The sequence below is a fragment of the Odocoileus virginianus genome, chromosome 15, assembly GCF_023699985.2.
Source record: "Odocoileus virginianus isolate 20LAN1187 ecotype Illinois chromosome 15, Ovbor_1.2, whole genome shotgun sequence".
Taxonomy (NCBI): Eukaryota; Metazoa; Chordata; class Mammalia; order Artiodactyla; family Cervidae; genus Odocoileus; species Odocoileus virginianus.
Window position 1 is genome coordinate 58,748,125 of NC_069688.1, and position 21,752 is coordinate 58,769,876.

Below are 21,752 nucleotides of genomic sequence, written 5' to 3' on the forward strand. Positions count from 1 at the left end.
CACTGGAAGGACTGATGCTGAAGCTGAAACTCCAGTACTTTGGCCACCTCATGCGAAGAGCTCACTGGAAAAGACCCTAATGCTGGGAGGGATTGGGGGCAGGAGGAGAAGGGGACGACAGAGGATGAGATGGCTGGATGGCATTACCGACTCAATGGGCATGAATTTGAGTACACTCCGGGAGTTGGTGATGGACAGGGAGGCCTGGCATGCTGCGATTCATGGGGTAGCAAAGAGTCGGACATGACTGAGTGACTGAACTGAAGTGAACTGAACTGAAGACTCTGGGCAACTGTATCCCAGTTACTCTTACTTGCCACTACAAACTCTTATTCCTCTCACTCATCCTCTAAAAGCAAAAACAGTGCTACAGTTACACACTGGCTAGGATAATAAGCATTACTATGAGAAGGCAAAGAATGCTGAGTGCCAAAGAATTGAGGTTTTCGAATTGTGGTGTTGGAGGAGACACTTGAGAGTCCCTTGGATTGCAAGGAAGTCAAATCAATCAATCCTAAAAGAAATCAACCCTCAATATTCACTGGAAGGACTGATGCTGAAGCTGAAGCTCAAATACTTTGACCACCTGATGCGAAGAACTGACTCACTGAAAAAGACTCTGATGCTGGGAAAGACTGAAGGCCAAAGGAGAAGGAAATAAGACAGCATCGCCTACTCAGTGGCCATGAATCTGAGCGAACTCTGGCAGTTAGGGAGGACAGAGGAGCCTGGTGTGCTGCAGTCCACGGTGTCACAGAGCCCAACACAACTTAGCGACTGAACAGCGACAGGTTCTTATACCTGAACCACACACTGCAAACTACTGGGCTAAATACTGGTTTGAATACAGTGCTGCAGAAAATGTATTCTTAGTTTGCTTATGTGCTCCTTTTACTTCACATTTGTGTTTTGAAACCTTATCTAGAAAAATTAATCAGAATTCCCTTTATCAGTTAATTTAGTTTGGTTTTCACATGAAACTACATTTCTTCCCCTTCTCTATCACAAACACCATATACAAAAGACATGATTCATTAAATCTGGATCTTCCAAAGAAGAGAAAAAGTGAAGAATACGAGAGGAATACAAGTTCTATGATTTCTTGAGCATCCTGAAATATTTGTCATTCAACAGTAAAGACAAAGAATAGGAACTTTTCATTTCTACACAAGATCTTAACATACATTTTAAAGGTAATGGATCTGTTTAGTTAAAAACAGATAACACAACAAGAGGTTACTGCATAGCACAGAAAACTATATTTAGTATCTTATAATAACCTATAAAGGAAAATAACCTGAAAAATATATAAAATTGAATCACTTTGCTGTATAACTCAAACTAACATAATACTGTAAATCAACTATACTTCAATTAAAAAAATTTTAAAAATCAGATGAAATTAAAACACTTTGTTCATAAAAGTCATCCCGAATCCTACTACCCTATCAGAATAGCTATTTTCATTTACATAATACTATCTGTCTCTTTAAAACTATGAAGTTATCATCAGTAAGAAGCTATATGGAAGACCTTCCAAGCAGTCTGGTTTCCACACAGGACTGACAGAATAGTAAAGAAATCAGACATGGTACATATAAATATTTATTTCAAACAAGCCTATCATGGGTTCATTTGTATTTAAGGTGCACGAATAGATACTGAGACTTCCCTGGTGGCTCAGATGGCAAAGCGTCTGCCTGCAGTGCAGGAGACCTGGGTTCGATCCCTGGGTCAGGAAGATCTCCTGGAGAAGGGAATGGCAACCCACTCTGGTATTCTTGCCCACCCCCATCCCCCCCCACCCCCAAAAGGGGTTCAATGGAACACTGGAGAAGGAAATGGCAACCCACTCCAGTACTCTTGCCTGAAGAGTCCCATGGAGGGAGGAGCCTGGTAGGCTACAGTCCATGGGGTTGCAAAGAGTTGGATACGACGGAGCGACTTCACTTCACTCAATAGATACTGACTAGCAGACCAACAAATTGAATGTATTCTTTTTAAAGTAGAAAAGTCTTGATTGATCTTAACTAGTAGTAAATAATTTTTTTCCAGATACTATTAATAAGTTTCTGATTAACATTACAGTGAGAAAATTTACTTAAAAAAAAACTAACAAGATGTGAGGTTCCATTTAATCTCATTAAGCACTTCAAGAGATTTTTTTGTATTTCATTTAAATGGCTCTTTCAAGAAGACAGGTAGATAGGATAACTTAATTTTTCATGAGTCATGGAAACTATGACTTTTAAAGGGCATTTATAAAATAAAAAGTAGAGACACACAGGATACATATAAAAGAGTGTCACTAACTTATAAGAACCGTATTAGAATGGTCACAGTTTTGCATGTGCTAAGAGTAATAAAAATTAAAAAGAAACACACACACACACAAAGCCAAACTATTTTAAATTCTATTCATGTCAAAGAAATACTATGAAAAAGTATTCAATGAAAAAGAGAAAGTAGGGATAATCAACACCTATTACTTTGCTTCTGTCCTCTCTATCAAGGATGGTTTCTGTACTGAGATGAAGAAAATAAAGTCCAAGGAGGTTGAAAAGTTTATAAAGTACAAGCCTCAGTTCATTTTACATATATTTCAGGTTTAGTTAGAATACTAGCAAATACCTCCACAGTGAGATAAAAAGTTACAGAACAGAGAATAGCATTTGTTTTGTTGAAGGTCTGTACGGACATCATGAGCTGACCCATAAGGAGAGCTGCAAACACAATTGCTAAGGGGAAGATTCATAGCATTACAGGCCTACCTCAAGAAACAAGTCAAATAAATAACCTAACTCTACACCTAAAGCAACTAGAGGAGGAAGAAATGAAGAACCCCAGGGTTAGTAGAAGGAAAGAAATCTTAAAAATTAGGGCAGAAATAAATGCAAAAGAAACTAAAGAGATCATAGCAAAAATTAACAAAGCTAAAAGCTGGTTTTTTGAAAAAATAAACAAAATTGACAAACCATTAGCAAGACTCATTAAGAAACAAAGGGAGAAGAACCAAATTAACAAAATTAGAAATGAAAATGGAGAGATCACAACAGACAACACTGAAATACAAAGGATCATAAGAGACTACTACCAGCAGCTCTATGCCAATAAAATGGACAACTTGGAAGAAATGGACAAGTTCTTAGAGAAGAATAACTTTCCAAAACTGAACCAGGAAGAAATAGAAGATCTTAACAAAATGATCACAAGCAAAGAAATCAAAACTGTAATCAGAAATCTTCCAGCAAACAAAAGCCCAGGACCAGATGGCTTCACAGCTGAATTCTACCAAAAATTTAGAGAAGAGCTAACACCTATCTTACTCAAACTCTTCCAGAAAACTGCAGAAGAAGGTAAACTTCCAAACTCATTCTATGAGGCCACCATCACCCTAATTCCAAAACCAGACAAAGATGCCACAAAAAAAGAAAACTACAGGCCAATATCACTGATGAACATAGATGCAAAAATCCTTAACAAAATTCTAGCAAACAGAATCCAACAACATATTAAAAAAATCATACATCATGACCAAGTGGGCTTTATCCCAGGAATGCAAGGATTCTTTAATATCTGCAAATCAATCAATGTAATACACCACATTAACAAATTGAAAGATAAAAACCATATGATTATCTCAATAGGTGCAGAAAAAGCCTTTGACAAAATTCAACATCCATTTATGATTAAAACTCTCCAGAAAGCAGGAATAGAAGGAACATACCTCAACATAATAAAAGCTATATATGACAAACCCACAGCAAGCATCACCCTCAATGGTGAAAAATTGAAAGCATTTCCCCTGAAATCAGGAACAAGACAAGGGTGCCCACTCTCACCACTACTATTCAACATAGTTTTGGAAGTTTTGGCCACAGCAATCAGGGCAGAAAAAGAAGTAAAAGGAATCCAGATAGGAAAAGAAGAAGTGAAACTCTCTGTTTGCAGATGACATGATCCTCTACATAGAAAACCCTAAAGACTCTACTAGAAAATTACTAGAGCTAATCAATGAATACAGTCAAGTTGCAGGATATAAAATTAACACACAGAAATCTCTTGCATTCCTATACACTAACAATGAGAAAACAGAAAGAGAAATTAAGGAAACAATACCATTCACCATTGCAACAAAAAGAATAAAATACTTAGGAGTATATCTACCTAAAGAAACAAACGACCTATACATAGAAAACTATAAAACACTGATGAAAGAAATCAAAGAGGACACAAACAGATGGAGAAATATACCGTGTTCATGGCTTGGAAGAATCAATAATGTCAAAATGGCTATACTACCCAAAGCAATCTATAGATTCAATGCAATCCCTATTAAACTACCAACGGTATTTTTCACAGAACTAGAACAAATAATTTCACAATTTGTATGGAAATACAAAAAACCTCGAATAGCCAAAGTAATCCTGAGAAAGAAGAATGGAACTGGAGGAATCAATCTGCCTGACTTCAGACTATACTACAAAGCCACAGTCATCAAGACAGTATGGTACTGGCACAAAGACAGAAATATAGATCAATGGAACAGAATAGAAAGCCCAGAGATAAATCCACGAACCTATGGTCACCTTATCTTCGACAAAGGAGGCAAGGATATACAATGGAAAAAAGACAACCTCTTTAACAAGTGGTGCTGGGAAAACTGGTCAACCACCTGTAAAAGAATGAAACTAGAACACTTTCTAACACCATACACAAAAATAAACTCAAAATGGATTAAAGATCTAAATGTAAGACCAGAAACTATCAAACTCCTAGAGGAGAACATAGGCAAAACACTCTCCGACATAAATCACAGCAGGATCCTCTATGACCCACTTCCCAGAATTTCAGAAATAAAAGCAAAAATAAACAAATGGGACTTACTGAAACTTAAAAGCTTTTGCACAACAAAGGAAACTATAAGCAAGGTGAAAAGACAGCCCTCAGATTGGGAGAAAATAATAGCAAATGAAGCAACAGACAAAGGATTAATCTCAAAAATATACAAGCAACTCCTCCAGCTCAACTCCAGAAAAATAAATGACCCAATCAAAAAATGGGCCAAAGAACTAAACAGACATTTCTCCAAGGAAGACATACAGATGGCTAACAAACATATGAAAAGGTGCTCAACATCACTCATTATCAGAGAAATGCAAATCAAAACCACAATGAGGTACCATTATACGCCAGTCAGGATGGCTGCTATCCAAAAGTCTACAAGCAATAAATGCTGGAGAGGGTGTGGAGAAAAGGGAACCCTCTTACACTGTTGGTGGGAATGCAAATTAGTACAGCCACTATGGAAAACAGTGTGGAGATTTCTTAAAAAGCTGGAAATAGAACTGCCATATGACCCAGCAATTCCACTTCTGGGCATACACACAAAGGAAACCAGATCTGAAAGAGACACGTGCACCCCAATGTTCATCGCAGCACTGTTTATAATAGCCTGGACATGGAAGCACCCTAGATGCCCATCAGCAGACGAATGGATGAGGAAGCTGTGGTACATATACACCATGGAATATTACTCAGCCATTAAAAAGAATTCATTTGAATCAGTTCTAATGAGATGGATGAAACTGGAGCCGATTATACAGAGCGAAGTAAGCCAGAAAGATAAAGACCATTACAGTATACTAACACATATATATGGAATTTAGAAAGATGGTAACGATAACCCTATATGCAAAACAGAAAAAGAGACTCAGACTCAGAGACTTGTGGACTCTGGGAGAAGGCGAGGGTGGGACGTTTCAAGAGAACAGCATCGAAACATGTATATTATCTAGGGTGAAACAGATCACCAGCCCAGGTTGGGTGCATGAGACAAGTGTTCGGGCCTGGTACACTGGGAAGACCCAGAGGGATCGGGTGGAGAGGGAGGTGGGAGGGGGGACCGGGATGGGGAATACATGTAAATCCATGGCTAATTCATTTCAATGTATGACAAAAACTACTGCAATGATGTAAAGTAATTAGCCTCCAACTAATAAAAAAATAAAACCAGACAAAAAAAAACAAAACAAACAAACAAAAAAAAACAAAAGGTCCAAGAGACTTGCCACCACCATCCACACCCTCTCGCCTTTTAGCATAAAAACAAAAGCCTGAATTCTAGCGTGGGTGAGGCGGTTCTTTGGGACACTCATCCACCATCTTCTCGGTCTACTGGCTTTCCAAATAAAGTTGCTATCCCTTGCTCCAACACCTCATCTGTTGATTTATTGGCCCTGTTGCATGGTGAGCAGTATAAAGTTGGACATGGTAACAATGACACTTGGGAAAGCAGTCAGAGAAGGACTTTTGTAACACTTGTATGAAAAAAAAGGAGAAAAACGGGCTGTGTAACGGCTCTTTTAGGAGTATGCCAAAGAAAACGAATGCTTATTCTCCAGAAGTCCTAATTAAGAAAAGGCCTGATCTTGACCTGAAGGGAGGTTTCAGCACCATGCTGTGTAAGCTCTGATTTGGGCACTGTAATGGGTAACAGGTAATCATTACTTGAAGATACAAAAAGTAGCTAATTAAATTTGAGGATGACACAAAGCTAGAAGACAAAGTTAAAAAAAAGGTCATGACAACAAAAGCATGATCACAAAAGAAAAAAATTAAAACTTTTGCTCTATGAAAGACCTTGCTAAAAAGGATGAAAAGAACAAACTTTGTACTGGCAGGAAAGATCTGCAAACTATCAATACATATCTGATGAAGGACTTACATCTATAAAATACATAGAACTTTTAAAACTCAATAGTAAAAAAGCAAAGAGTCCAAGTAGAAAATGGTCTTAAGATCTGAAGACACACATCACTGAAAAGGATATAGAGATAGCAAATAAATAAATAACACTATTCAACATCATTGGAAAATGAAAATTAAGATCATGGTGATATATCACTATACATCCATTAGAATGCCAGAATAAAAAGCTGTGATAATACCAAATGCTGGTGAGGGTGCATACAATGGGTCTTTCATACATTGCTGGTGAAATGTACAATGGTGCAGCCACTGTGGAAAATAGCTAGCTTCTTAAAAAGCTAAACATACTTTACCATATGACCATGCAGTTAAACTCTTGGGCATTTATCTCAGAGGAATAAAAACTTACATTTGTTCAAAAAGTTGTATAGGACTATTCAATGGAGCTTTATTTTAACTGCCAAAGGCTAAAAATAACCAAATCTCTCTCAATAAGTGAATGGTTAAACAACTCTAGTACACCCACACCATGGAATATTATTCATCAATGAAAAAGAAACCAACTCTTGACACAAGCAAAGACTCAAATGGATCTCAAAGGCCTTATGCTAAATGAACAAAGCCAATCTCAAAATATCATACACTGTATGATTCCATTGTCAAAACAACAAAATTATAGAAATGAAAAACAGATTACTGGTTGACAGTGGTTAGGGATGATGGAGGGAAGGTGAACCTGACTATAAAGGGATAGTATAAGGGGTATCTTTGTTGTGATAGAATAGTGCTGTATCCTGACTGCTATAATAGTTGCAGAAATTTACACAAGATAAAGTGAAACAGAACTACAAACTACGTATGCGCACTGTACCAATGTCAAATTCCTGGCCTTGAAATGGAACTATAATTATATGTGATGTAACCACTGGTAGAAACTGGGTGAAGGGTACATGAGACTTCTTTACTTTGCAACCACCTAAGAATCTCTAATAATTTCAAAATAAAAATTAAATAAAGGTATACTTAACAATTTAAATTAAGAATATAATGACCTTGTATCTGAACTGTAGTTTTATCAATATCTGTAGTCTAGGAATAACTAACCCACTGCAGCAGGAAGAAGTGGCACTGAATGAGGGGCCATGGAAAAGGCAGAGATATTAAACCAGCAAGGTAGAAAAATTAACTAAAAAGTCTTTAAAACTATTAAACACAAGGATGCAGATGAGCTTTTTTGAAAAACAGTAATTACCTTAACATGAAATTCATTATCCAATAAGATGTTTTGAGTCTTCAGGTCATGATGAAGTAGAGGAGGATTCATATTGTGCAGGTAATTTACACCTAGAGCAATTTCATGCAGAATACGGAATCTCAATGGCCAAGGAACATCAGGATACTCGATTTTCTTCATATATATGAAAATAAATAAAACTAAAATTAGTGGCCAAATTTATTTCCACTTCGAAAATGAAATATTCCATGAGGAATAGTATAAACTAAATATCTAGTATAACTAAGTATAGGGCAAAATATACTTATTTTATTATATAGTATCTATTTGACATTCTTTAACATCCTCGGATCTTATTTGCTTACAGAGAAAATAATGACTTTACAGTACTAGTACTTCCTTTTAGTGTATACTAGCAATGTAACTACATGGTATGCGCTCTTTCTCCAGTTGAGATAGTTTATTTTTATATAATACCCAGACACATATATTTATACTCTACAAGTCTTCTCATTCCAGGTTGTTGTTCAGTTGCTAAGTTGTGTCCCACTTACTTGTGATCCCATGGACTGCAGCATGCCAGGTGCCTCTGTTTTCTACTATCTCCTGGAGTTTGCGCTCAAATTCATGGCCATTGAGTTGTTGATACTATATAATCATTTCATCTTCTGCCACCCCCTTCTTTTGCCTTCAATCTCTCCCAGCATCAGGGTCTTTGCCTATGAGTCGGCCCTTCCTATCAGATGGTCAAAATATTTGAGCTTCAGCTTCAGCATCAGTCCTTCCAATGAGTATTCAGGGTTGATTTCTTTTAGGATTTACTGAATTGATCTTCTTGCTGTCCGAGGGATTCTCAAGAGTCTTCTCCAGCACCACAGTTCAAAAGCATCAATTCTTCGGTGCCCACCCTTCTTATAGTCCAACTCTCACATCCCTATGTGACTACCAGAAAAACTTTGATTACATGTACCTTTGTAGCAAAGTGATGTCTCTGCTTTTTAATACGCTGAGTTTTGGAGTCCAAGAAAATAAAATCCATCACTGCTTCTACTTTTTCCCCTTGTATTCGCTATGAAGTGATTGGACCGGATGCCATGATCTTAGTTTTTATGGCATTGAGTTCCAAGCCTGCTTTTTCACTCACCTTTTTGACCCTCATCAAGAGGCTCTTTAGTTTCTCTTAACTTTCTGCAACTAGGGTGGTTATCATCTGCACATCTGAGGTTGTTGATTTTTCTCCCAGCAATCTTGATTCCAGCTTGTGATTCATCCACCTCAACATTTCACATGATGTACTCTGCATAGAAGTTAAATACGCAGGGTGACAATATAGAGCTTTGTTGTACTCCTTTCCCAATTTGGAACCAGTCCCTTGTTCCATGTCTGATTCTAGCTGTTGTTTCTTGACCCACATACAGGTTTCTCAGGAGTCAGGTAAGGTGGTCTGATACTCTCATCTCTTTAAGAGTTTTCCAGTTTGCTGTGATCCACACATTGAAAGGCTTTAGCACAGTCAATGAAACAGAAGATGTTTTTCTGGAATTCTCTTGCTTTCTGCATGATCAAATGAATGTTGGTAATCTGATCTCTGGTTCTTCTTCCTTTACTAAATACAGCTTGAAAATTTATAAGCTCCTGGTTCATGTACTGCTAAAACCTAGCTTGAAGGATTTTGAGCATATCCTTGCTAGCATGTGAAATGAGCAAAACTGTATGGTAGTTTGAACATTCTCTGGCATTGCGTGTCTTTGACACTGAAATGAAAACTGACCTTTTCCAGTCTCGTGGACACTATGCATTTCCCAAATTTGCTGACATATTGAGTGCAGCACTTTAACAGCATCATCTTTAAGGACTTTCAAATAGCTCAGCTGGTATTCCATCACCTCCACTAGGTTTGTTCACAGTAACGCTTAAGGCCCACTCGACTTCACACTCCAAGATGTCTGGCTCTAGGTGAGTGACCACACCATCATGGTTATCCAGGTCATTAAGACCTTTTTTGTGTAGTTCTTCTGTAAACTCTGGCTACCTCCTTCTTAATCTCTTCTGCTCCTGTTAGCTCCTTGCCATTTCTGTCCTTTATCGTGCCCATCCTTGCATGAAATGTTCTCCTTGACATCTCCAATTTTCTTGAAGAGATTTCCAGTCTTTCCCATTCTATTGTTCATTTAAGAAGGCTTTTTTTTTTTATCTCTCCTTGCTATTCTCTGGAACTCTACATTCAGTTGGGTATATCTTTCCCTTTCTTCCTCGCCTTTCATTTCTCTTCTTTCCTCAGCTATTTGTAAAGCCTCCTTGGACAACCACTTTGCCTTCTTGCATCCTTTTTGAGATGGTTTTGTTATTGCCTCCTGTACAATGTAACAAACCTCTGTCTATAGTTCTTCAGGCACTCTACCAAACCTAATCCCTTGAATCTGTTCATCACCTCCACTGTATAAACATAAGGGATTTGATTTAGGTTATATCTGAATGGCCTTGTGGTTTTCCCTACTTTCTTCACTTTAAGTCTGAATCATGTAATAACGAGCTCATGATCTTGCCACAGTCAGCTCCAGGTCTTGTTTGGCTGACTGTATACAGCTTCTCCATCCTTGGCCGCAAAGACATAATCTTTTTTTTATATTGACCATCTGGTGATGTCCATGTGTAGAGTTGTCTCTTGGGTTGTTGGAAAAGGCTGTTTGCTATGACCAGCATGTTCTTTTGACAAAACTCTCTTAGCTTTTGCCCTGCTCCATTTGGTATTCCAAGGCTAACCATGCCTGTTATTCCAGGTATCTCTTGACTTCCTACTTTTGCATTCCATATATAATATAGAAACATTACAAATGTAATGCCTTTATTTCCTGGTACTGACAAACAACAGTCATCTGAATTTTCTTAAATAGTTTTCCTAACCTAAACATTAATACAGCTGCCCAGGAAGATGAACATACTCAGAAGAAGTAGATAATCACTGGGGAAGATGGTAGATGAGTGCTCAACTTGTCTTTTATGATTCCATCCAGAAATCAGCAATGCCCCTTAGGAGGCTCTAGAATTTCTAATGGGCTCCAAATTTGGGTACCAGAGTATCTACTGGGGTGCTGAGGTATGGGAGGAAAACATTAGAATCTATGCTTACATTCATTCAAAAAAAGGAAACTGTGTTTTGTATCTTAATTGCTGTGTTGGTTACACAAATCTTACACACTGACACTAGTCACTTTACTCTGCCCTTGTTCTAGATCATGCCGTCACAAACAGAATGTGGTGCGTCCTAAAACAAAGAGGAAGTCACCCATGAGTGGTGATGGGGCACCCATGCTTCCTCATTTGCTTATGGAACATTGGGATGCACCAGAATTTAGGAGTGTTCAGTGACTGGATTTTACAGGTTATGTTACTACTCAGTTTTAAGTAAAGCAACCCTCACAAAACAGACCTAGGTATTTAAAAATATTTCTTGAGGGAAACTGCAGGCCAGAGATAATCTTAATAAGGTTAAGCAGACAACAATAGATGAATACACACATTTTGAGAATGAGGACCTCCCCCCCTCAAAGTTGTTTACTAATGGCTTTCACAGTTAAAGACAGAGTAATTGGTATTTTGAGAAAAAGGTTAATATGGCTTATGCCATTGCCTATTATTGGAAAAACTCATGTATTTGATACTCAGAGATAGATAATTTGGCCTATTAATTCAGAACTTTGTGAACTGATATTACTAACATTTAATTACTATACTAAATTGTCTTTAACATAAAATAAAAGCTGGCTAAAAAAATAAAATAAAATAAAAGCTGGCTTAAACCAATAATAAACTGTACAGTGTGAAGAGTCTATCTTTTCTGTCTCCTGCTCCTCTCCCACATATATATACCTGTGGATACTGAAATTCAGTGTAAGCCTCAGGAACCTAAGCAGCATAATCTAAGTGACTAGAATGCAGGGTCTGGCTCCACAGTATTTTTAACAACACAAAAGAAGCCAGAAATGGTGAAATTTTACCACTGCAACTATTTGTCATCATTCTTATTTTTGGCTCACATGTAAAACTAAGCACTGTATCGGTTAACTAACAGAGTTCCAGCCACTGAAAATGTGTAGTACTTACCCTATGTAGGAGCTCATTTAACGATCCATTTGGCATGTACTCGGTAACTATTCCCAAAAATTCAGGCTCATTGCAAATTCCCAAAATTGGAAGAATGTAACTAAATCGAGCTTTGTGTAAAATTTCAGCTTCTCTAAAGATATCATTTCTTTCACTAAGGAAAAAAAAAGCATAATTATTTCAAAATAATGAAAAATACACAATTATCATGCCCATAATATTAATTAATTCTGGATTCTTTCATTCATTCATTAGCTTTGACCTCATATAAATTAGGCAACTTTTCTTAGTTTCTTATATTTAAAGGAGGGATAATATCTACCCTACATATTCCATAGGTCTGTTTAGAGATCAAAATAACATATATAAACCACTGACAGAAAAAAGTGCTACATATGGATTAAAGCTGTACTTTTCCTAGGAAAGGGAAAGAAGACAATGTTTCTTTATAAAGTACTTGTATTAAAATGACAGGTGCTTGGCCTAATTACATAAGTTTCCATTGTATTAAAATGATAAAATTTGATTAGACTGTTACCTTAAATTTTACAGTTCCATCAGGTCAGGTCAAGTCAAGTCGCTCAGTCATGTCCGACTCTTTGTGATCCCATGGACTATAGCCCACCAGGCTCCTCCATCCATGGAATTTTCTAGGCAAGAGTACTGGAGTGGGTTGCCATTTCCTTCTCCAGTTACAGTTGCATACCATGTAAAAATTTTCTAAATATCCTGAATATTAAAACATTTAAATGTTGTAGATTTTAGTGACTAGATTATAATAGTGGCATAAGGGTCAATAACACTCAGAAATTATAGGCTGGAACTCAGGAAAAGAACACTGAGAAAAGATAAATGCTTATAACATTCCTGGGCTAACTCTGGATTCCAGATATTTCCTTATTCATTCATAAAAGAAATAAGTGTTGAACTTTCATCATGAATAAACCACAGTGCTCAGCCCTATGGAAACAATTAAGTTAAAAAACAAAACAAAACAAGTTTGCTGACTTCCCTGGTGGTGCAGTGGCTAAGAATCTGCCTGCCAAGGCAGGGGACTTGCGTTCAGTCCCTGGTCTGGGACGATTTCACATGCCATGGAGCAACTAAGCCAGCGGGTGACAACTACTGAGCCCATTCACCACAACTACTGAAGCCTGCATGCTCCAGGCCCTGCAGACACAACTAACAAGCCCCTGTGCCACAAATACCTGAGCCAGCGCACCCGAGTCTGTGCTGCACAACGGGAGAGGCCACCGCAATGAGAAGCCCACGCACCACAACTAGGGGAGCCCCCACTCTCTGCAAACAGAGAAGGTCCACGTGCAGCAACGAAGACCTAGCCCAACCAAAGATAAACAAAGCAGGGTGTACATGTCAGGCAAATAACAAATCAGATACAAAAATACAGTCTGTGACCTCAAGCTGTCCAGAAACCTTTTTAAGAAACATACAAACTCATCATGGTCTTGACTTGTGCATTTCCAATGATTAGTGGGCTTCCCAGGTGGCGCTAGTGGTAAAAACCTGCCTGCCAATGCAGGAGACATAAGAGACTCAGGTTTGAACCCTGGGTCAGGAAGATCCCCTGGAGGAAGAAATGGCAACCCACTTCCAGTATTCTTGCCTGTATTACTGATGAACACAGACACAAAAATCCTCAACCAAGTATTAGCAAACCAAATCTAACAACATACTGAAAGCTTCATACACCATGACCAAGTGGGATTTATCCCTAGGATAAAAGGATTCTTCAATATATGTAAATCAATGAATATGACAAACCATATTAACAAACTGAATAAAAATCACATGATCATTTCAATAGATGCAGAAAAAAACTCTGGACAAAATTCAACACCCATTTATGATAAAAACTCTCCAGAAAGTGAGCATAGAGGGAACCTACCTCAACATTATAAAGGCCATATATGACAAACCTACAGCAAATATTCTCAATGGTGAAAAACTAAAAGAATTTCCTCTCAGATCAGGAACATGACAAGGGTATCCACTCTCAACACTATTATTCAGCATAGTTTTGGAAGTCCTAGCCATAGCAATCAGAAAAGGAAAAGAAATAAAAAGAATACAAATTGGAAAAGAAGACATAAAACTGTCACTGTTTGCAGATGACACAATACTTTACATAGAAAATCCTAAAGATGCCACCAGAAAACTACTAGAGCTCATTAGTGAATTTACTAAAGTTTCAGGACACAAAATTAAAACACAGAAATTTCTTGCATTCCGATACACTAACAAAGAAAGATAAGAAAGAGAAATTAAGGAAACAATCTCATTTACTATTGCAACAAAAAGAAAACAAAATACCTAGGACTAAATCCACCTAAGGAAGCAAAAGATCTGTACACAGAAAACTCTAAGACACTAAGAAAGACATTAAAGATACAAATATACAGAGAGATACACCATGTTCTTGGACTGGATGCATCAATATTGTGAAAATGACTATATTACCCAGAGCAATCTACAGAGTCAATGTAATCCTTATCAAATTACCAATGGCATTTTTCATAGAATTAGAACAGAAAATTTTACAATTTGTAGAAAATACAAAAGATCCCAAATAGCCCAAAACAACCTTGAGAAAGAAAAATGGAGCTGGAGGAACCAGGCTCTCTAACCTCAGATTATACTACAAAGCTACTGTCATCAAGACAGTATGGTACTGGTATAAAAATGAAAATACAGACCAATGGAATAGGACAGAAAGCCCAGAAACAAATCAATGCACATATGGTCACCTAATTTATGACCAAAGAGACAAGAATATACAATGAAGACATCCTCTTCAATACGTAGTGCTGGGAAAACTGGATGACTCCTTGTAAAAGAATGAAATTAGAACCCTCTAATGCCATACCCAAAACTCAAAATGAATTAAAGACCTCAATGTAAGGCCAAACACTGTAAAACTCTTGGAGGAAAATATAGGCAGAAGATTCTCTGATGTAAATCATAGTAGGATCTTTGCTGACTCACCTCTTAATGTCAATAAAAACCAAAATTAACAAATGGAATCTGTGCTTATTATGCACACACGAGCTCATTCACTCAGTTGTGTCTGCAGCCCGCTAGGCTTTACCACCCTATGGACTGCAGCCCGCGAGGGTCCTCTGTCCATGGGATATTCCTGGCTAGAAAAGTGGAGTGGGTTGCTATTTCCTACTCCAGGGGATCTTCCTGACCCAGGGATCAAACTCACATCTCCTATACTAGAGGCGAATTTTTTACTGCTGAGCCACAATTGAACTTAAAAGTTTTTGCACAGCAAAGGATACCATAAACAAGACAAATAAGAAAATATCTGCCAATATTTTCTCCCTCAGAGTGGGAAAAAATACTGAAAATGAAGTAACTGACAAGGGGTTAACCTCCAAAATATACAAACAGTTAAAATAAGAAAAACCAAAAAACAAACAACCCAATCAAAAAATGGGTGGAAGACCTACACAGACACTTCTCCACGAAGGCACACATATGGCCAACAAACACTTGAAAAGATGCTCAGCATCACTAATTATTAGAGATGTGAAAATCAAAACTATAATGAGACATCATTCATACCCATCAGAATGGCCATCATTAAAAAAAATCTACAAACAGTAAATGCTGGAGAGGTTGTGGAGAAAGGGAACTCTCTTGCACTGTTGGTAGGAATGTAAATTGATAAGGCCCTATGGAGAACAGTATGAAGGTTCCTTCAAAAAATAAAAATAGAACTACTGTATGACCCAGGAATTCCACTACTGGGCATATACCCAGAGAAAGGCCGTTACTCCAAAAGATAAATGCACCCCAATGTTCACAGCAGCACTATTTTTACAATAGACAGAACATGGAAGCAACCTAGATATCCATCTACAGATGAATGGATAAAGAAGACGTGGTACATGTGTACAATGAAATATTGTTGCTAGGCCATAAAAAAGAAATAAACTGGATCATTTGCAGAGACATGGATGGACCTAGAGACTGTCATACAGAGTGAAGTTAAGTCAGAAAGAGAAAAACAAATATCGTATATTAATGCATATATGTGGATTCTAGAATAATAGTATAGATGATCTTATTTGTGAAACAGAAATTGAGACACAGACACAGACAACAAACATTGGACACCAAGTGGGGAAAGGGGGTGGTGGAATGAACTGGAAGATCAGGATTGACATATATACATTATCAATACTATGTGTAAATTAGATAACTAATGAGAACCTACTGTATACTTCAGCATACTCAGCGCTCTGTGGTAGCCTAAATGGGAAGGAAATCCAAAAAAGAGGGGATATATATACACACACACATACAGACATACAGATGATTCAGTCTGCAGTACAGTAGAAATACAACACTGTAAAGCAACTATTACTCCAATAAAATTAATTTTAAAAAAGCAAAACAACAACAAAAAATGTGAAGCAATGAGGGTCTGAAACTATAAAGGTTGCAGTGGAAATGGGAAGAAAAACACTAGCTGAATAGAATGCCCAGGCTGTGATGACTGATTGGCTTTATTGATTAAGGGAGTATAACATACCTTGTTAAGGAAATATAACATATGGCACATATAGATGTAAAGGAAGGGAACTGGATTTGTTGTCAATTTTTACTGTGGATGATTTAGTATTGGTAGCAGCAGTATTAGAAAAAGAATCATCTCTAGTAGCAGGAGACCTGGGTTTGATCTTTGGTTGGAAAGATCCCCTGGAGAAGGGAAAGGCTACTCACTCTAGTATTCTGGCCTGGAGAATTCCATGCAGTGTAGATCATGGGGTCGCAAAAACTAGGACACAACTGAGCGACTTTCACTTTCACTTTCAATCTCTAGTAGAAGCTATTTGGCAAGCGATGATGATGGCTGTTGTTTAGTCACTCAGTCGTGTCCGACTCTTTTGTGACCCCATGGACTGTGGCTCATCCAACCAGCTCTGTCCATGGGATTTTGTTGGCAAGAATAATGGAGTGGGTTGCCACTTCCTTCTCCAGGGACTTACTCCACTGTGCAACAGCAATCCAAGTTCTCCCTTTTAAAAGGAATTTTTCTCCTCGGTCAGTAATGTCCCCCCTGCCCTGCACTGGTTAACTATAGGAAAAAGTCCTGCCAGCAAGCCATGTCCATTTCTAATTCACTGAAACCATGTTTCCTAGGAAGCATTCCTCCCTTGAGTACTAAAATCTCCAAAACCACTAAGACTGAAGCTGCAGGGACCAAAAAATTCCTCAAGTGGTTTACTAGACATAATAAGAGAATGCAACGCAAATGTGTACATGTGTACACCAAAAGACATACACAGCAATGTTCATAGAAGCTCTTGTCCTAATAGCCAAAGACTGGAAACATCTCTAATGCCTATCAACAATAGAATGGATAAATAAATGTGTTATAAAGTAGAATACTGAATACTGTATAGCAATGAAAACGAATGAATGAGTGTTACCTGCTCCAGGTAACAACATGGATCAATCTTACAATGTTAGATAAGAGAAGCCAGAAATTAAAGATACATTATGCATTTAATTTCTATCAAGGTTAACCTCTATCAAGCCTAATCTTTGGTGTTAGAATTCAGGATGGTGATCACCCTTGGGAAGGATGACGAGTAATGACTAAGAAGGGACATAGTTATTGATGTGGGTGGTGACTATAGTTATCTTCACTTTGTGATGTCATGCTAAACAATTACATTTGTGTTTTTCTATACCCGTTATGCTTCCATTAAAAAGCTTATTAAAAAATTCATATAACTGTCATCTTGCACATAATGTATAATTTCTCTGGGTGCTTTTGTTTAAACCACTCAAGTTCTTGATGAATGGCTGCTGAAAAACAACACATTCCAGACCAGACTATGAGGCTTCTTTTAAAAACAAACAATAAACAAAATAAAGCAAAAATATATTAGCCATCCATGTTTTGAATAGGTAATATAGTTACATGTTTCAAAATTCAAGAGTTACAAAAATACATAAAGAGCCTCTATCCTTCTTCCTGTTCTTCAGACACTTAGTACCCCAACTGTGAGGCAACCAATTATACCAGTCTGAGACCAGCTTTAATTAAATTTGTTCACTAAATTGAAACAGGTCTGCATTTGCCTTAAGAGTTGTAGGTCAACAAGACAGTTACAGAGTAGCACCTTTGCAGGGAAAACACAGGACTGACCTGAGAGTTCCTAGACCCTGAGAATTATAGAGAGGGCATGCTAGGGGAAATCTTGGTGATACTTAACATACTAATTCCTCCTCCCATTAAGAGTATGCATTCTTCCTTCTCTTGTGATCCTATTATGTATCAGTCACTTTACTAAAGTTGGTTTTATTATCCCTATGAGAGCACTGCTGCTGCTGCTAAGTCGCTTCAGTCGTCTCCGACTGTGCGACCCCATGGACGGCAGCCCACCAGGCTCCTCCGTCCATGGGATTTTCCAGGCAAGAGTACTGGAGTGGGTTGCCAACTAGGCTTAGATAAATGAATAATTTTCTAATGCTCATGCTAATAATAAGTGGCAGGTTTACAGTCAGATTTGAATTGCAATTGTGGGTTCTAACACCTTTTTTTTTTTTTTTCCAATCACTGCTTAATCAGCGAAGGAAAATTCCTGAAGTCATATTTCGAAAAAAATGAGAGAGTGGGAAAACAGAATAAACAAAAACAGTTTAAAAATAGGTTTTTATTGAGTTGGCCAAAAAGTTCATTTGGGTTATTCCACATCATCTTGCAGAAAAATATGAATGAACTTCTTGGTCAACCCAATATATTAAAAAACAAACAAACAAACCAGAAATGTAAAATACAGCTTCTATACACATATTGGCAAAAAAGAAAATTTCAGTCACAAAACAGTTAAACTATTTACACAAGGTGTTTGAACAACCAGTCAAACTCATGTACTCATAAGGAGCTGGGAGATTGTTGGGGAAGGTCCATTCATTGGGCAGAAGTCAGGTTATAGAGAATGACTCACCAATCACTAAAATAAGAACATGTAACAGCACATAAACTTAAATTTTTCTTTTCTTTCAGAGAACAATGCAAACATTATACACACGAGAGCCCAAGGAGTACATGTATTTGTTACTCCCACTTTATAAGTGAGGACACAGATATCCTGTGAGTCAACTGCAAATCCAGTCCTACGCTCAGACGTCATAAACGCAGCTAATGTTAACATTCTAGGTAACAAGTAGGAGGAAATACACAACGCAGTAATGCCAGAGTGTTGCATTGGTCCTTAAGGCTTCTTTGAAGGCAGAATTAATTTCCTACCCAATTTAGTAGGAATTTGGGATTATGAAAATTGTTAATGAACATGGAAAGTGAACTCCCTCTTCATTTCTTGGCTCCAAATGGCACAAAACTTAAAAATCTTGAGAAGCAGCATCCAAAATGGGAGGATCAACCTGCTTTAAAATATCTAATGAGTCCATAACTGCTCGATTTCCATATATTTTAAGTTGATTCTAAAATACATCCACCCTCTCTAGTCAATCACCACCCTTCAAAGTTGACTACATATACATACACATACATGTAATTGCCCTGCACTTGCTACACAGAATTCAAGACCTAGGGTAAACATACCCTGTATCTCACTAATCTGAATTATGGTATACAAAAAATGGAAGCAATCCCTAGAGGTATCTCAAACTTACTGTGGGACCTTGCCCATCCAAGCCTGATAGCAAGAGAGTGAAGAAAAACCACAGGCAAATGAAAGTCAGTAACATTAGCAGCGCTGAAGCTGAGGAATTTACCTGCTGTTGGATACTGACAGCTAATCAGGCATCTACCATGGTGTATTTTCACTTATATGATATAGGGGGTTCGATCCCTGGGTTGGGAAGATCCCCTGGAGAAGGGAACCGCTACCCACTCCAGTGTTCTGCCCTGGAGAATTCCATGGACTGCATAGTCCATGGGGGTGCAGAGTCAGACACGACTGAGAGACTTTCAGTTTCATGGGGGAGGGGGAAGAAAGGGTTAACTTGCTAAGAATTGAATGCAGAGCCTAGTTAGATTTCTACCGGAAGGAAAACAGACTGGTGACTAAACTTACTGACCAATACATATAGTTGAAAGGTTTTCTTGGAAACAGAAACTAACGCTAGCCCTCCCATGAAATCTGGATAGTACACTAAAATTGTTCACTGGGAGAGGCATTCAAAAGTTTTGTCATTTAACAGTCTTCTGATTCCAGTTTATTGTTAGCAAAAATAACACAAGTTTCTTCTAGAGACAGACTTCCTTTCCTGTGAGAGTGAGGAGAAACTAAATTGAGTTTGATGTCTAAACTCTTCTGACTATGTGTAGTAAACCAAAAACCACAAGAAAAAGCCCAAAGCAAAACGTCCCAGATTCTACAGCAGTGCTGGTCAATAAAAACATGTGACCCACCTATACAATTTGAAATTTTCAAGTCGCCACTTAAAAAAAAAAAAAGGTAGAAAGAAACATGCGAAGTGAACTTTACCAATATATTTATCACAACATATCAAAACATACCATCTAAGCATACCATTTAAAATTATGCATGAGATAAGTTTGGAAGTGCTAAAAATCTAGCATGTATTTCCCACTAAGAACACATTTCAGTTCAGACAGCCGTATTTTCAGCGCTCAGCAGCTATGTGTGGCTAAGAGTTACCCACTGGGCGGTGCGACCCTGGAGTTCGACTTCAAAAGAAAAAAACGAAGTGAACACAACTGAAAATCAATAGAGAGGACGTTTAGAGTGGGGCTGTGATTGCTGGCTCTGGTGTCTGGAGAAAAGAAGCCCAGGAAAAAAAATACCAAAGCAGTGACAAGAAGCGAGATGGTGGCATCTCCAGAGAAGCCGGCCGTTCCCCCCAGGTGAGCCTAAGCCTTGAAGGGCCGCTTCGAGGGGAAGCGGTCACCGTCGTCGGGGCTCCGGAGCCCATGTGCCCGGGATGAGAGCCTCTGAGCCGGGCAGGGCCGCGGCCCTACCTGTCGAGCAGCGGGCTGTGGATCTGCAGGTGCTTCACGGCCACCTGAACGCGCCAGTCGGCGTGGCGGGCGGACGACACGGTGCCGGACGCGCCGCGGCTCAGGTAGCGCAGGTCGGCGAGCTTGTGGTACGGGATGGCGGGCAAGGCGCTGCAGACGGTCTCCGCGCTCATGGTGGCGGGCCGCGCCGGCCCTAGGGCAGCCGGCCGCTCCCGGAAGTGCCCGCCGCGCCCGCAGCTCCGCCCCGGCGCGGGGCCGGACACTAGGTTGCCAGGCCGTCCATCCCCCAGGCGGCCCGCGCCACGCTCCTTATCCAAGGCCCGGGCGAACTCTCTCTGCAGACAAGTGGACGCTGAGGCGACGGGGCACTCCGAAGACCGGCTTCCTGTCGCCGACCCGGCCCCCCAGGCCGCGGCAGCTACTGGAGCCCTCCGCTCGGAGCTCCGCCCTCCTCAGACGCTCCAGTGACGTCAGCGGGCGGACGCCGAGCCGGGGGCTTTCCCGCGCGCCAGCCCGAGGTCACGGCCGTGGGGAGCCGGGACCGCGTGTCCCGGGCCGGCGCGGCGCGACGCGGGCGACGGCCTTGGAGTGGGAAAGGCGTCTGGGGCGCTCAGTGCGTCTTCTCTCCGCGCCCCCGACCAGCGAGGGTTTGGAAAGGGTTTCCTGTGAGGAAATTTCTCCTCAGACCCCTCACAGTTAGTCCGCAGGCCCTCC

At 39.2% G+C, this 21,752-nt stretch overlaps 1 protein-coding gene across 1 annotated transcript in view; it reads right to left on the reverse strand.

Moving 5' to 3' along the window:
* The window catches only part of RIPK2 (receptor interacting serine/threonine kinase 2), a 39,113-nt gene extending 17,645 nt beyond the window's left edge, over positions 1-21,468 (reverse strand). The window contains exons 1-3 of the mRNA XM_020870023.2: positions 21,039-21,468; positions 12,050-12,203; positions 7,964-8,119 (exon numbers count right to left, since the gene is read on the reverse strand). Of these exons, the coding sequence (XP_020725682.2) occupies positions 7,964-8,119; positions 12,050-12,203; positions 21,039-21,211 (483 nt within the window). The 5' untranslated portion in view covers positions 21,212-21,468. The remainder of the gene's footprint in view (positions 1-7,963; positions 8,120-12,049; positions 12,204-21,038) is intronic.
* Positions 21,469-21,752: the final 284 nt, after the last annotated feature.